Below are 17,868 nucleotides of genomic sequence, written 5' to 3' on the forward strand. Positions count from 1 at the left end.
CTTTCTGATTGGTTCATAACATACACTACTGGGCTTTCATAGCATGTTGGATTGCAATGGCACTATCTGCTCAAATTTAGTTCTGTATTCAAATATATTCAAATGTCATCAGTGTAAAATGATTTCCACAGTTTAATTTTAGTGCACCATGGTATGAAAATACAATGCTCTAATTATTGTACAAAGAGTCATGCATAAGACAGTGCTATGCCATGACTGTGATAGCATTTATCAGAATTTATGTGATGTAGCTACAATATGAAATGTTGTCCTCCCAAAAATATGTATGACTCGCATACTTTTCTTAAAAGATATACAATGCAAGTCCCAGATCACAACCATTTATCTCTAAGGTTTTTATCTTGAGGGACAGAATTCAAATTCGCATGTGGCATGTCACCTAAAACATTGATGTTCAAAATGCTGTATTTCAAGAAGCTTGTAATTGGCCATTTTACTTGTGATTTCTTGTTCACGACAGACCTTGTACATTTCCATTTTTTTTTCTGCCCAATATTAAAGTGTCATTCCAACTGTAATTTTCAAAAAAAAACAACAACACTGTTGACTGAAACATCATTTTGTAGACAGTGTAGTAACAATGTAACTGTTACGTGCAGAGAAAACGAACAAAAGGGTGAACTCAGCAGTTAACGTTTAAACAAAATTTATTACAAAAATAAAACTAATTGCTAAGTCAGGGATAGAGTACAAGCTTTAAAAGTGTACAGATTACTTATCTCAGCTGGGACGGCAAAGCTCCAGTCTCAGAGTTGTAACAGTCAGTCGGATGAATGAACAGTCCTTTGGCTTGCAGGCTTGAAGCTGCATAAAGTCCACAGTATAAATCCAGCGTTGACAGTGAAGGTCTTGAAAAGTCTTGAGAATGACTACTGCTGGAGTTTAGTAACACACAAGAGACACGATCCCAAAAGTCTGACTGGAAGCTGAGCACGTCCCTTTTATAAAGGCATATAAGAACAATCTAGAACTTTTATTGACATGCTAATTACTGTTCTAAAATTATCTCCCTTACACAACTAATCAACTTTCCAGAACATTCCAAACATGACTAATTGAATTCAAGGTTGTTAGGTCATCAAGGGCAGTGACCTTGAGAATGTTCTAGACTAATTGAACTCAGGTCATGATGAGTGTGGGGGGAAATGACCTACATAACACACCCCCTCTTCAAAAAAAAGAAAATTTTTCAAAGAAAAATCTTTCTTTTACAAATGTAATCTTGAAAAAGATTTAAGTACTCAAAATTTTTTTTACTCTAAAGTAAAATTTCTTGAAAGTGAACAACAATAAACTCTAAATACGAGAGAGACAGTCTGCAATTAAATTGTCTCTGCCTTTGATATGTCTAATGTCAAGATTAAACTCCTGTAACATTAAACTCCATCTTAGCAATCTCTGATTTTTGCCTTTTAATTTCTGCAGAAAAACCAGAGGGTTGTGATCAATATAAACCACTATTGCCTGATTTGAAGAAGTAACATAAACTTCAAAATGCTTTAAAGCTAATATCAAAGATAAACACTCTTTTTCAATTGTAGAGTAGTTTCTCTGAGATTTGTTAAATTTGTGTGAAAAGTAGCAAACAGGATGTCCCATGACTATCTTCTTGCAATTTGTTGTTGGAAAACTTGAAATGGCACTGAATTTGGCATAAAGTATGCACGGCAAAGTCCGGTTATTTTTACTGAGTTCGATAAAGTCATTGTTCGGCAAATACTTGGCTTCCTCCTGGAGATATTCCGCTTTCGCAGGATTCAGTCCGTCTGGATGTTGTTCCACTGGATTACTGTCGCAGACATCTTCGTTGTGGTAGATGATGTTTGTCCTCGTTGGAACATCTTGGAACAAATGTTCATGGATTGGTTCTTTCAGCTGTTGTTGGTGTTCTGGCTGGAGGTGTGCCAACTTTGTAGACTCCAGCTTCTCCAGGATTTCTGAGTTCTGAAGCTTGACGAGCCCAGCTTTGAGTTTAGAGTATTTTCACTCAAGTCAGTTTCAGTATCACTATCTTCATAATGGTTTGAACTGACTGCACTGACAGGCTGAGTATAGTAGGATTATCCCTATCCAAATATGGCTTAAGCATATTTATGTGACATAGCTGTTTTTGTTTTCGCCTGTCAGGTGTTATTATGATGTAATTTAAATCACTCAATTTCTTATCAATTAGGTATGGCCCAAAGTAACGAGCATGGAGTGGTTTGCCAGGAATTGGAAGTAGAACAAGAACTTTTTGGCCTGGTTCAAACTTCCGTTTTGAGGTGCTTTTATCATATTTGGTTTTCATTGACTGCTGAGATGACTCAAGATTTTCTCTGGCTAATTCACATGCTTCAGAGAGTTTCGTACGAAAATCTGACACATATTGCAAAATATTCAGACAATCATCATCGTCTGATAGGAATTTCTCTTTAACGAGCTTAAGTGGGCCACGGACTGTATGTCCAAATACAAGCTCAAATGGGCTAAAACCAAGAGACTCTTGAATTGACTCTCTAACAGCAAAGAGCAAAAATGAATTCCTTCATCCCACTGCTTCTCTGTGTCAAAACAGTAGGTCCTAATCATGTTTTTCAAAGTTTGATGAAATCGCTCAAGAGCACCCTGACTTTCTGGATGATAGGCGGATGACCTATACTGTTTAATGCCTAGCTGATCCATTACTTGTTGAAAAATTCCAGACATAAAGTTGGAGCCTTGATCGGACTGGACACATTTAGGGAGGCCGAATAAAGTGAAAAATTTGACTAAAGCTCTCACTATAGTCTTTGTCTTTATATTTCTCAGTGGTATGGCTTCTGGGAACCGAGTTGATGTACACATAATTGTCAACATGTACTCATTTCCTGATCTTGTTTTTGGTAGGGGCCCAACACAGTCTATTAGTATCCTACTAAATGGTTCTTGAAATGCAGGAATTGGCTGTAAAGGGGCCTTTGGAATAGTCTGATTCGGCTTTCCTACCATTTGACATGTGTGACAAGTTTTACAGAAATGTGCTACATCCTGCCTGAGATTAGGCCAATAAAAGTGACTGAGAATTTTATGATAGGTTTTCCTGACTCCTAAGTGACCAGCCCAGGGCGTTTCATGGGCCAGGCGCAATATTTCAGCATGGTAGGGCTTTGGAACCACAATTTGAGGTTTTATAGCCCAATCGTCATCAACCAAAACATCTGGAGGTCTCCATTTACGCATGAGAATACCAGATTTTGTATAATAGGAAACAGAGCTATCTGAGTTTTACCTTCATCATCTACCCTGTCAAACAAAGACAAAATATCTGGGTCTTTGTGTTGTTCTGCAATGAGATTTGATCTAGAAAATGTCTGACTTTGGTCAGCAGAAGTTTTACTGGAAGTTTCAAATCCACGAGGGATAACGGAATGATCCGTGTCAAACACCTGACTGAGAAAGGTGTCATTTAAGTCACATCTGTGACATTATTCTTGAGAGTATTTTGATTCTCGGAAGTTTTCTTTGACATGGCTCGAGTAATTGCACACGAAGGAAATAAATCGGGTATCTCTTGTTCAATGGCTCTAGATCCTGATCTAAACTAGGATTATCAGTCACAAGTGGATTAGTAATGACCTTGTCCCCAGCAAGGTCGTTTCCGAGAAGAAGGTGAATCCCTTCAAAAGGCAAAAAAGGCCTAATACCTAAAGTCACAGGTCCAGAAACAAAGTCCGAAGACAAATAGACATTATGGAGAGGAACAGGAATAAAGTCATTGCAATCTACCCCTTAATAAGAACTTTAGAACCTGAAAATGACTTTTCAGAAAACGGCAGGGTATCTGCCAACAAAAGAGACTGGGAAGCCCCGGTATCTCTTAAAATTTTGACAGGGGTAGCGGAAGAAAAATCACTAGAAAGTGATATAAAACCATCGTGAATAAATGGTTCGAAAATACCCATAATGCTATCTTGAGAAGAATTGACCTTGACCTCATTAATTGGGGATGAGAGGGATTTAACCTCAGAAAATGTGTTGCACACATTATTAGACTCTAATCGAGTTGATGAAGAAATAAAGCCGGTGGGCTTAGATCCACTTTGACTACTTTGACCTTCACGTTTTCTTTTCAATTTGAAACAATCTGACATTAAATGGCCGTCTTTCTTACAATAATTACAAGAAAGTGTACCGAACTGTTTGTCAGAAGGAGATTGAGACTTGGGATCTGATGATGTGGGAGTGTTACTTGAATTTTGTGAACTGTTGTCATTTGATTTTCTACTGTCCTTTGAAAAATTCTTGGATGAAAAGGAGGAGTTAAATTTACCTGCATTGTTTCTGTATGAAAAGGACTGGGATGGTTTGCTGAGAAAGGAAGATTTGTGGGTCAATGAATAATCATCGGCCAAACGTGCAGCAACCTCCAATGTATCTGCCTTTTGTTCATTGATAAATGTCTTGATGTCACTCCGGATGCACCTTTTAAATTCCTCAATCAAAACAAGCTGTCGTAATTTGTCATAATTCTGACTGACCTTTTCCGAAGAACACCAACGATCAAACAGTTGTTCTTTTGTTCGAGCAAATTCAACATAAGTTTGATCCTTCACCTTCTCACAATCCCTAAATTTCTGACAGTAAGCTTCAGGCACCAACTCATAGCCCTTGAGAATTAATTCCTTCACAGAATCATAATCTGAAGCCTGCTCTACTGACAACTGAATGTAAATTTCTCTGGCTTTACCCACCAAAGCACTCTGCAAAAGCATAGACCAGGACTTCTTAGGCCAATTCAGACTCTGAGCAATTTTCTCAAAATGAAGGAAATATTTATCAACATCCTTTTCTTGGAAAGGGGGAACTAACCTGAAATGCTTAGTGATGTCAAACTTGTCTGAAGGGAAGAATTTTCCTGACTGTCCAAGCTCTAAACGTCTCATTTCTAACTGTAGTCGATGTTCTTCCAATTCTCTCTCCTTTTCTCTCTGTCTTTCTTCCATTTGTAATTCTTTGTCTTTCATTTGTAATTTTTCCTGCCTTTCCCTTTCTTCCATTTGCAATTTTTCCTTTTCTAATTCCAATTTCTTAAGCTCCAAATCTGCCTGTATTTCTAATTCTAATTTTTTGAGTTCGAAGGAAGACTCAGGGTCATAATCTTTTAAGGCAGACTCTTCAAAATGGCCAGAATTAACTAAATGTTTTGCAATCTTGAACTGAATTTCTCGCTTGCGCATAGATCTTTTGACATCTACTTTAAGGAAATTTGCCAGCGCTATGAGGTTGTCTTTTCTGAGGGAATTAAATGTGTCCTGATCAAGGTCATCCATAAATTCGTCTGGTTTAAATTCCGCCATGATTGAATTTCGCTGAGTTCACAGTATACAGTAGTTTTGAAAAGGCTGTCAAAATGTTGTCAAACGGCTCAAAATATTCGTCTCCCGGACGAGCCCCCAATTTTGTTACGTGCAGAGAAAACGAACAAAAGGGTGAACTCAGCAGTTAACGTTTAAACAAAATTTATTACAAAATAAAACTAATTGCTAAGTCAGGGGTAGAGTACAAGCTTTAAAAGTGTACAGATTACTTATCTCAGCTGGGACGGCAAAGCTCCAGTCTCAGAGTTGTAACAGTCAGTCGGATGAATGAACAGTCCTTTGGCTTGCAGGCTTGAAGCTGCATAAAGTCCACAGTATAAATCCAGCGTTGACAGTGAAGGTCTTGAAAAGTCTTGAGAATGACTACTGCTGGAGTTTAGTAACACACAAGAGACACGATCCCAAAAGTCTGACTGGAAGCTGAGCACGTCCCTTTTATAAAGGCATATAAGAACAATCTAGAACTTTTATTGACATGCTAATTACTGTTCTAAAATTATCTCCCTTACACAACTAATCAACTTTCCAGAACATTCCAAACATGACTAATTGAATTCAAGGTTGTTAGGTCATCAAGGGCAGTGACCTTGAGAATGTTCTAGACTAATTGAACTCAGGTCATGATGAGTGTGGGGTAATGACCTACATAACAGTAACATTCTGCCTAGGAGGCCGTGTACATCATAGAATTACCATCATGAATGTATTATGATAGATTTCTGTAAGTTGCTGAACAAATACCTCAAACATTTGGGTAGACCTTGCTCCTACCAAAGAAGTTTTCTTTATGTTGACAAATGATAGTTTGACCTTTAAGCAGAGAGTTCTAAATTATGGTGTGTACTGCATAGAAATATCTGTGGTCTAATAGTGGAACATCCTTACCACAATTCTGTTGCACATTATTGCCTTTCCGGTTGTTTGGTTTGGACATCAGTCTATAAAAAAGGAGCCTAAATTTTGTCTGTCAACTTCTGTTCATAAGTTGAACCCCCTTGTGTATAGTGGATAGATAGGATCTATACATGGTACAATGGATGTAAAAAGCCCAGTAATCATTTTTATCAGTGATCAATGACTTAATTCAGATTATGCCATAGCCTGTTCAGTGAATTATGTTCACAACTGTAACGTAGGACTTACATTGTAAACAAATTTCTCTGCCATGGTCCAAACAATTTACAAAAGCACTGACAATTTGTATATTCATTTTTGTACTCTTGTACAGAGTTGTGTGTATATGTACTTAGTGAAATATTGTAAATAGAAAAAAAAACAGATTTTCATTGTTCCGCAAACTCTCCCTGGGAATTCAGTGCACAAAGTTTTCATCTGAGTGTACTGTTATGCCTGTATATTTTGGGTTGAAAAAATAAATTTATCATAAGGCAATTTACAGCAGTGTTCACTGAAAGTTTATGATTATTCTTTCCACAGTTTCCATTCTGTCTTTCATTCTGTTTTGATAACATTCTTGTGAGAACTGTCCTACATGACCTGCTAGACGCCGTGGATGGACATGCTATTACAGGGAGATAATGGACCTACACCGTAGAGGGCGCTGTTCATGCGCTTTGTTCTTCACACCAGAGTCAACATTCCCCATAATTCCTGACGTGCCACAATTCATCCATTTGATCTGTATGCCCAGATTTATCAGTTACCTGCCATAGTATGGATAAGTTGTCGATTGACTGCATTTGTATTAATACCACACAGAGACATTTTTATCCATCGCCTCAACGTAAACATTTTTAAAACAGCCCTTTGTGTGATACGAGTACCTCAGGGCACTTTAGGTGTAACATAGTATAAAAGCTAAACAATTGTCAACTAGAGAATGATTATTTCTTGTGAGACAAAGACAATCACTATTGCTATACTCACTGAAATACAGCCCATCTATTGGGAGTTTATATTCCAATATGAACACAACAGCATGGTTGGTTGATCAAAGAGGTCTTCTTTAAAATTCCAAAAAATCAAATGGTAGAGTATAAATGGAGCATGGAACAAAACCAAAGTTAACCAGTGAGGGCAGGCTAACAGAAAAGTACGATTACTCAAAACATTCTTTGCTATAATACACCTTTTAAGGGGCAATTTTGAAACCAAACAGACATGTTCAGCTTTCTGCCCATCAAGTGAACACAGAATGGTGGCTGGATTTCGAATGCCAGTGTTAGATGGCTTGTCTCTTGTTCACCAATTTGCACAGGGATTTCCCATCTAATATATTTTCTTGTTCTATACATGTATGGCATTGTGTACTACTGGTGAGTGATGGAAGAACATAGAATATTTCAACAGTTAACCCTTTGAGAGCCAAAGTCAATTTTTGCCACCTTTATAAATTACGTCCTAGTCAATTTTTTTTTCAGATTTCTGCCAAAATTTTGATAGGAAACTGCATGTAGTCAATGAAATGTTATGTCCATTTGGTCCAAAATTATCAAAAGAATCCAGAAAATTCATAAAAATTGGTAATATGTTACACTAAAATTTTGGTGCGAAAAATTACAGCACTCAAAGGGTGAATCAGATCAGAATTACTGGAACTCATACTGGGTACGAAAGACAACAATCAGTAGTACTGTGGTGTTCTTTTGGTCTAGTCTACCTTTCAAGTATGTTGAAATTTCAGCAAAAATAGTATGCCAAGTCTTCAATGCAAGTTTGTAGGGGTATACCGATTCAATACCAGATGACGGACTATGACCAGGATGAGAGTGACACTACCTGTCCAGCCATTCATGGCAGAAAACAGAACTCATCAAAAAACACAAAATGCAATACTGTTTCACTTTAATTTATTTAAACTTTGATAAAATAACATAACGAAGACAATACTTTAGTTATTAATTTTATGTCGCTATTACAGTTGGAGAAAATTTTTCATGCATATATAATACAGTAATGACATATATTTTGTGGAACAGCCATTTAAAACAAAATGATTTGACTGTGACAGCAATACTGTTAAGTAAATTGTCATTCCATTCAGCTTTGTGGATGTGTTTTATTTTATGCAAGAGGGTGATGCTGGCATTTGGTACGGTTCACAAGCCACAAAGACATTTTATTTCCAGCCGGGCAAGGTATGAGAAATGCTGAGATTGTACATAGAGGCTGGACATACACGTACACACCCACTGTCTGTAGATAACATAACGCAATGGGTGCCGGGCAGACATTTCTGTGAAGTAAGGGTTTTGCCTTGTCACACTGCAGTCTCTGCTATTTCTGGGTTGAGGAGTTTCATGCTGGCATTTTGATCTAGGGAAATATTATACAGTGGTCTCTGCTGTTTCTGGATGAGGAGTGCCATACTGTGGTGTCGTCTCCTCGACTTTCACGTCCAGCTGACTGCTCTGCGCCAGCTGTACCTGTGACTTGAGGCGTATGCAGTGAAGTCTCTCTTCATGTATTGCAATGCTCAGTTCATCGTTCTTAGCCTGTCGGTCAAAGGAAACTCAGATTGTGATGTGGAACTGTGACATAATAAATCAAAAACTTCATTGTACTGCATCACTCATGTTCACTACCTTGTTCAAACTCACTACAAGTGGAAAAAAGATTGCCTGAGTCAACTCTCCACTGTCCAGTTGCTTTAGTTCAAATTTCTTATTTTGTTGCACTGGTTTTTCAAAAAATGTCATTTCTGACTTACCTCCAGTTCTTCATTCTGTTTCAGCAAGTCATCCAGTATATTCTGAAGTTGTTCATCATTTTCCTGAATGCGTTGTCAAGGAAAAAGTTGGTCATACTGTAAATACTGGACTCACTATGAAGACACTCACATGAGTGTGTTGTCCCATAACACATAAATTATACCATGGAAGCACTCCTATTTGAGAATATTACATGTGCATGTACACACACATACCATACATTCATTCATATTCTCCCTCACCCCCCTTCCCACACCCTCTGTCTCTCTCTCTCTCTGTCTCTCTCTCTCTCTGTCTCTCTGTCTCTCTCTCTCTCTCTCTCTCTCTCTCTCTCTCTCTCTCTCTCTCTCTTCCCTCACCCCCTTCCCTCACCTCTCTCTCTCTCTCTCTCTCTCTCCTCTCTCTCTCTCTCTCTCTCTCTCTCTCTCTCTCTCTCTCTCTCTCTCTCAACTCTGAACTAAACCCTGGAGATCAATCATTGTTGTCAATAATTATCATAGGATTGACTCCAGGATGAACTTGAGCACACTGTATCACACAACTTAAGAGTGTTGTTTCCTACTAGTACATCACCAATCAAATACTATGATGTTAAAAAACACATCGCTAGCTACTAAAAAAATGTCTGCAAATAATTTTTTCACAACTAAGGCTGTTTTGTCCATCACACAAGTAAGCTATCATTTACCTTCTGATAGTTGGACCAGAGAAGGCAAGGGAATGTTAATAGACTAAGATGGATGCAAGGTGATTTCTTGTAACTCTTTAAAGGATACGCTCTCACTATCTGAAGACTCATCAGATTGTGATGCAACGTCTTCTGAGTTGCTAGGCGACTGGCGTCTCTCATCTTGGATTGTACTGATCTCTGCTTTCAGTCTGTCCACTTCGTTTCTTTCGTTCTCTATCCGTTTCATCAGTTCATTTTTCAGAACAATCAGTTCCTGTTCTTCCGTCAGGTACAAACTTTCAGTTGCCAGGAGACAGTCCAGAGAATCTGGAAATAGCGGTGATTACAAAAGTAAACCCATGTGCAATTTCCTCAGAAAGAGGTACTTTCAATTTTTTGAACTGATGAAATCGGCGACACAAAATCTTTGCTTCACATATCAGTGATGTCAACACTGCAACTACATTGGTCTCTTCAGCAGAAGGACTGTGCATTCAGGTTCACCACTTAATGGTTAGCCCTTACAGTGGGTAAATAAATCCCTGTGATCACTGCACAGAGAGAACGCCAGACCTTGACACTTGCATAAGCTTTATTTATACGAATTCCTCATTACAGTTAAATTCTTTTCATGATGAGTGTGATTTCCTAATGAAAATCAAACTGTCACAGTTTCAGATTTTCTCCGTTATTCCCCCTTTCAGTATAACTGGCTAATGAGATGACGATACCACAAAAGCGTTACCATACTTTTAGTTCCAATCCCCTGCACAAAAATCCTGTATGTTAACCTGTTAACCCCATTCCCTATAAGCAGGTCCAAAATTACCATTGGTTAACAATGGATTTGGGCAAAACTATAGTGATAAAAGGGTTGTAAATTCCATACCATCATCAGATTCAGATTCCACAACCTGGACTTCCTCATTTTCTTTCTTATCTTCTTCCTCTACTTTCACTTCCTCCGTCTTTTCAGAAACTGTTTCCTCCTTGCTTGGTTCTGCATCTTTTCCTTTACTCTCATCCTTCTCAAGATCTTTCTCTTTCTCTTTTTCTTTTTCTTTTTCCTTTGTTTTCTCTTTTTCTTTTTCCTTTGTTTTCTCTTTTTCTTTCTCCTTGTCCTTCTCTTCCATTTCCGGTATCTTTTCCGTTGTTGCTTTGGCTGCTTGCTGCTTTTTGCTTTGTCTGATCTGTGTGTATCAGAAGGTTGAGACATTAGAAAGCTGTCAGGCATTCAAAAAAACACCATTTCCTAATGACTGCAATATCACTCATTTAAAAAATGTACTCGTTTTGAACACTGATATTCACTCTGTATAAATTAACCCTTTGAGCGCTGTAATTTTTTCCCACCAAAATTTGAGTGCCACATTTTACCAATTTTTATGAAGTTTTCTGTTAATTTTGAACCAAATGGACATAAAATCTCATTGGCTACAGTTTTCTATCAAAATTTTGGTAAAATCTGAAAAAATTGACAGGGGTACATTTTATAAAGACGACAAAAATTGACTTTGGCGCTAAAAGGATTAATTGCAATGTTTAGAGCAAGAAGCCATGTGCCATGGTGTGGTCCCGTGGCAATGAGAAAATCGGGAAATGTTCATAAAGATTTCTGATAGTTGTGTGCCATTCAACTTGAAATGATAGCATTATAACATCCATTACACGATTCCACACCAAAATATGAAACTGTGCCCGCAATGTTCAATAAAATATTTTGATATGAAGGCACATGATGGAAACTTGTAATTTGAAAATAAAGCAATGCGTGATAAGTTACTGAATGCCATTGGCATAGAATTTTTTTTAAAAGTTTACCTCATTTATACAATTCAACATTTCCCAGCCTTTCTGGATTGTGACCATTGTCTTAAAAGCATTTTTTGTAATCTATATTGCTTACTCTGAAAAACTAAAAACTCTAGATGAAATGATAGCCATGTATCTCACCTTTCTCTTCAATGTTGTGACAATTCTCTGAACTTCCCACAATTTTTCTTCAGTTTCCTGCAGAAATGAAAGATGATTTGGACTCAATTGATTTTGCCTTTGTTTTATCTTGAAGTAATCTTTGTTCGCATTATGGTAGCTCAGTAAACTGAGATATATCTTGCTTAAAGAACTTTGACAGACTTTCCCAGCCATCTTATTTGTTTGATGGAGCTGCAGTAAGGAATATGGAAATACTGAACATTTATTTTAAATCCACTCTCAGCACTGCAAAGTCAGGTTTACTTCAAGACAATGTGCTTGTATTGGCCTTCCTGTTTATTACAAACCAATTACCTTATCACCGATACCACGGTTCATGTCTTCATGAAGCTTGGCAAGGATGGCTTCCTGTCTGGACAGCTCCTCCTCTAAACTCCTGTTATCATAGAAATGAAAAAAATTCAGGGTAAACGACAGTGGTTAACTTCATCACCTAACATTTCAGTATATTATCAATATTCTTATGGTGAAGATGAATATGACATTGAGATATATTGTGTACATTCAAGTTTACTTTCTGTCTTAGTATTCATGGCAACAGGATCACTAGTACCAAGGTTTGGAATACACATTTTGCTTTTATGTCGATTTCCTTTCATCCTAATTCTAAATGCATAATTTGCATAAGGGCTCCCTGGGCATTGGTAAATGAATCCACTATGGCACCCCTAGCATTGGTCAGAAAATCTCTGTCACTTACACTGCTGTATCACTTGGTAATTCCAGTGAGGTCCTTGAAGACTGCCATCTCAGTGGCTTGGTTGCTCTGAAATTGAAAATGCATGGGTCCATTGTCAACATTGTTGAAATGAAAAGACACGCATTTCTGTCCTCACTCCCTCAGATTCATTAGCTTCTTTCTTGGATACACTTTCAATGATGTTTCAGATTATCACAGATAAGTCTACATCTCTCTACTTCATTCTCACGAACACTGAAGGAAATCCATCAAACATACTTTCACTGGACAGTCAGAACACAAATAAAATACAGGATTAATTACACTGCCACAGTTCTTATTTCCAAACTTTACATTTTTCAGTCTTTGCCGACCATCGATTTCAACTCATGCAAGTGCTGTTTACACAGACGGTTCACGTGTAAAACTGTCAATATATGCCCAAGTATGAATTTTATCAATAGTAATTAACAGTTTCTTTCCATCCTGTCTTAATTAATTTCAATTCAATAATATGAATGAATGCCAAACTGCAGGATGCAGTATCCACTATCCATTATCTAGAGAAGCGATAAGGAGTAAAATGCCTTGCTATAGGGCAGAACACAAAAATCCAAAACTTGCCATTGTCCAATCATACTAACTACATGTATACCACATTGCCTATCGAAACGAAAACAGCCTCTACCAAGTGAAAACTGAACATAGTACATCAAAGTACAAACCACTGTTGAAAACTTACTTTTTCAGAGTGACATCCTTGAAGAATATCTTGCGATATTTGAAGAGAATGGACAAGACTCTGTGGTTGATATGCATTGTGGGGCTTAGCACAATGGCAACATTCTGCAAACTCATCTTGTTTTCTGGCTCCTGGGCATGAATACAATCATCATATCAACAGAGAGATGAGGAGGGGATAGAAAGAAAAAATAAACAGCATCTGCATTAGAAAGAAGTCTCATAAATTAGCATAACTTACTTCTTCAACTTAAAGAGTATTTTTTTGGTAGTTCAGCTGCTTTTGGAAAAACTCTTGAGTACATGCAGACAAAATTGGCCATGGTTCAATGACTCTACTTCACTAAACTGTCAAGAGCTATCGACAACGACATAATAAATACCACACATCACTGTGCGGGAAATGAGATTCTGGTTTGTATTATAGAAACATTTTTATGATGGGTCTGAGTCACAAAGTTTGAGCCATACACCTTGCTCTGTGGTGCCCTCTCATTAGATGAAAGATTGATGGTTTATATGCTATAAATGCATGACTGCCTACAAGACATCAGAATTAGGTCAGGAGGGTAGATCTATATGTTGTATCTGTCATAAAAACCTAGCCAATTTCCAATTCAACTTACTTTTTCAATGACATGTGACATGTGTACAAAGACCCACGTCAGTAAAGTTCTGTTACACTCTGGCAGTTCATTGAGTAACTTCTGAAATGCTTCAATCCTGGCTTTCTCATCTGTTATTGCTAAAATATGGAAAATGGGATAAAAATGCTCAAAAACTTCATTTCAAATTTTAAATCTAGATGACAATAAAACAGTTGAAATAGTTCTTTTTTAAACAACAGTACCATAAATTTGTGCAAATTGAGACCATTGCCATGTGATTTTGAAGATCAAGAAAAATTTTCATATTAGGGGAAATCTAATCAAGAGCTGCCCCATTACATGGATGTTTGCTATGTCTACTGACCCCTCAGTGACCAGGTATATCTGTCTGTCTGTCAGTCAGTCTGTCAGTCTGTCTGTCAGTCTGTCTGTCAGTCTGTCATCTGTCTCTACCGCCCCCTCTCTCTCTCCTCTCTCTCTCTCTCTCTCTCTCTCTCTCTCTCTCTCTCTCTCTCTCTCTCTCTCTCACACCACACACACACACACACACACACACACACACACACACACACACACAACATCAAAGTTCAAATCTTACTTGAAGCTTCTTCAAACTTAGGCATCAATGCTGTGGTAAGTACAGGCTCTGGTATCTCTCTCAGGAACTGTTTCAAGAGTGCAGCCACTGCATGGGGATCGTACTCCTCCAGGTTGACTGGCTGTTTTTTGTCATACTGCTGTCTGAGAAAGCTCACCTGTGATTTGACCGCGGATATTCTGTAGATACCTTGCACAGTGAGTGCTGACAAAAGCAATAGATATGGTCACTGTTACAGCATTCAACTGAATCAAATGTGTCCACACAACTCATTATCATGTACACTGATTGGATTATTCACTGGTATACTTGCCATGACAATGGATTCAAAGCAAGAAACATGAGATATGGATGATGTCAACAGACGATGAAAAGTCCAACGAAAAACATGAAGCTCCCTTCTGATTGCTGGGAAACATGCTGTCTATTTGTTTATCACATTCCAAAAATAAAGGCTCTAATCTTGCTTGTATGTTCATCTGAGAGTATGGTGCATTTGATGATAAATGTACAGACAGATAGCCTGAAGGATAACATTGTAGAAACACTATTCTACTATCCTGCATGTTCTTTATCAAGGATATCACAGAACAGTGCATCAGTCTCATTTGCACAGTATTGTAGAGTGGAGCAATCTGATGACTGCCCGTAATTCATGTATAATACATGTATACATACATATACAGGAATGGCATGCAGGTGCAAGTTCAAAGGTTAGAGTTCATCATTCTCTACTCACCATTTGATTCCACATAAGTGATGCAGTCTCTGACAACTGCAGGTAGCTCCACACCATCATAGAGTTTACTGTTCTCCACGGCAACTGCCAACGGCACGCCAAACACACCTTTTGACTTGCCTGCAATTAAGACAAAGTTGTAGAGTAGTGACATGGTTTATTTTCATCATCATGGTGTCAGATTTCTTTTGATACGGTATGAACAGAACTGCAATTGATCCTTCTGAACACATTAAATTCAAAGGAAAACTCAATGTTATTTGGTAAATTTGTAATGTCTTCATAGACATCTTCAATTATTTAATTTCTGTTATGCCCCATTTTGGATGCCACTAAACCATTAGAATGACCAAATTACATACTAGGATATCAGTATTGCAATGACATCTGAGAATAAGTCAATGGTGACTCGAATTTCAAATTTCACTGTACTTTTACCAAGCCAACATCTCCGGATCACACACATGTATTTTATACCTTTATCTTGTCTCGTTGAACCCTCCTCTGGCTGTTCAACACTTTGAGCTGATTTCTTTCTTGACTTTTCTTTCTCTTTTCTCTCAGCTTTGCTTTCTTTATCTTTCTCCTTCTTTTCCACCTTGGCTTCTCTTTCTTTTCTCTCCGTTTTGAAGTGTTTTTCTTTCTCCCTCTTCTCCGCTTTGCTGTCCTCTTTCTTCTTGGCCTTGCTGTCTTTCTCCTTCTCCTTCTCTTTGGTTTTTGCTAGACCTCGTCGAAAAAGCCCTTTTGTTCTTTTGGCTTTACCCCTTGGGAGCAGAGAATGTAAAGTATTTGTCAGGTTTTGCTCCAACTTTACTCTAACATTATTCAGTTATTGTTATATGTAAAGTGAGGTCACATTATTGCCTTAAAATATGTAAGGCCCCAAAAAGATTGTTTCTGGTCACCGCATGCGTCATTTCAGAACCTGTGCATCAAGGCCTTTTTGGGGGGGTTACATACTCATCAGTATAGCTATCCTTAATATTCCTGTTTGCATGTTTAAAAAATGCTAAAAAGAAAATGGAAGTATCATGCAGCCAGTGATAAAAGGCAATAACTGTAGCATCAACAGTACCAAACCAGCATTGTTAGGAATAAAAAAAAAAGAAACGAAAAAAAAAAAAAAAAGAAAACCACTTCACCGCATCATTTTTGCTGAATGTCAAGGACCAGAAACACACTTTTTTAGCCTAATATATGATTGTTGTTTGAAGTGACAGAGTGATGAACAATGTAAAGGGAAATTTACAAAATAACATCTGCAGTAATTACTGTAATTCTCACAGACAGCTACTCAAGAGTTCAAATTACCTGCCGCAATGATGGCAAGTTCACATAAAGCAAAATGGTGAAAATGTGAGTCATAGGTTACATGTATACTCTTCTGTATATGATATATTTTCTATGAGCCCTTGAAACCATCCTCAGATGTCCCATGGGAATCCTTTGAGACGAAATCCTACAGGAACCCAATGGACATTTGCAGGATTTAAGTGACAACGATTGAACATTCTCAATGCTGTCTGCTGTCTCATAGAAATGCCAAAGCAATCCTAAAAGGACAACTTTTAGTACCATAGTAATTTCATAGCATCCATATGGGATATTTTTGTAAAGATACATTCCATTATCTATCGCACCTCTCATCATCTTCTTCATAAACCTCGGCAGCCATTGTCTTGTAACCCTTGTCTTTTTTATGTTTGTCCTTCTTCTTCACTTTCAAGAAGTCCCTTTCTTCATCTGAATCTGACAGGCGTTGTTGGGAGGAAGTGACAACATGTTTGCAATTAGTACATTGTTGGGTAACAGTATACATTTATGGTAGGTCTTACCAGTACGGAAATGTTTAAACTAATGCATAAGTTCATCCACTCTTATCATATTTCAATAATAGCGAGGTAAAATAACAATCACATAAGTGACGATTTTTCAAGGATACGAAATTGAAAATAATCTGAACTGGAGACTCAACACCTAAAAATCTGCATCATTTCCTTACACTGTATACTTTCTTCCGAATACTAACACTGCAAAATGTAACCATGAATATCAGATATGACCCACAGGTGTCCCGGAGTTGCCGGTGTATACTACACGGCAACTCCAAGGACCTGTGATATGACCTGTAACCTACAAGGAACCTTATAAAGAAATTGGTTTAACTTTCCCCTACCGTAGATAATACACGATAAACCCCTGTACGCACCCAGCCGTACAGCTACAGGCCTGAAGGTGAAGCACTACTTGGTGTTTGTTGGAACATGCGTATTCACAGGTTTGTTCGCCTGAGGCAAGGAGTGATGACAGCTTCCGTATCATAAATCAAGAAAAATGAATTGTACACTTTGGTCACTTTTAATGTTCAGTTTCACATAATTCTTGGAGAATGTTGGAGTACTTCTCCATTTCGATGACAGGGGGAAGTGCATATTTGTTAGGGAAGCCCTTAGGGGCTAGTATATATCACATTTGCATAACCACGACCGATGTGATCTGGACATGTTTACCTTCGGTGTAGCTATCATTTTCTTCGTCTTGCAAACCTGGATAGTCAGGGTCTCTTTGACTATCAACACTCATCGTGAAAATTCTAATAAAACGAGGTTGGGTTAAATCATCCCTTGTCTGTTCGTGCGAAATCGGCGAAAAACCTGTGCAGTACTTGGAGTATTGGAGGTTTTTCACGCCCAGGGCGCTACCATTTTGACTAGTGCATGTCGGGTAATATTCAAGTCCGCTGTGCAGGTTGGGACACATTCAGTAATGGCGGTACCTTCAAAACAGTGAAGATCGATCGCTCCAAG

The 17,868-nt window shown here is 38.0% G+C and overlaps 2 protein-coding genes across 4 annotated transcripts in view; one reads left to right on the forward strand and one right to left on the reverse strand.

Moving 5' to 3' along the window:
• Window positions 1-8,148: 8,148 nt before the first annotated feature.
• Window positions 8,149-17,778, reverse strand: LOC139117315 (ralA-binding protein 1-like). Of its 2 annotated transcripts, none has more exons than XM_070680322.1 (14): window positions 17,572-17,778; window positions 16,702-16,810; window positions 15,539-15,825; window positions 15,062-15,181; window positions 14,323-14,526; window positions 13,743-13,861; window positions 13,118-13,248; window positions 12,397-12,462; window positions 11,991-12,072; window positions 11,655-11,711; window positions 10,591-10,891; window positions 9,808-10,028; window positions 9,031-9,093; window positions 8,149-8,815 (listed from the first exon to the last, which is right to left on the reverse strand). In XM_070680322.1, exons 1-14 carry the CDS (start codon window positions 17,642-17,644, stop codon window positions 8,648-8,650), a joined length of 2,001 nt encoding a protein of 666 aa, XP_070536423.1. In that variant the 5' UTR covers window positions 17,645-17,778; the 3' UTR covers window positions 8,149-8,647. The 2 variants fall into 2 exon arrangements, with proteins under 2 accessions (XP_070536423.1, XP_070536424.1); XM_070680323.1 differs by lacking the exon at window positions 17,572-17,778 and adding an exon at window positions 17,238-17,377.
• LOC139117313 (centrosomal protein of 152 kDa-like) overlaps window positions 17,727-17,868 on the forward strand; it is a 50,465-nt gene continuing 50,323 nt past the window's right edge. For both annotated transcript variants that reach the window (XM_070680318.1, XM_070680320.1), the window contains exon 1: window positions 17,727-17,868. The gene's annotated coding sequence lies outside the window, so the exon portion shown is untranslated.

The sequence above is a fragment of the Ptychodera flava genome, chromosome 18, assembly GCF_041260155.1.
Source record: "Ptychodera flava strain L36383 chromosome 18, AS_Pfla_20210202, whole genome shotgun sequence".
Classification (NCBI taxonomy): domain Eukaryota; kingdom Metazoa; phylum Hemichordata; class Enteropneusta; family Ptychoderidae; genus Ptychodera; species Ptychodera flava.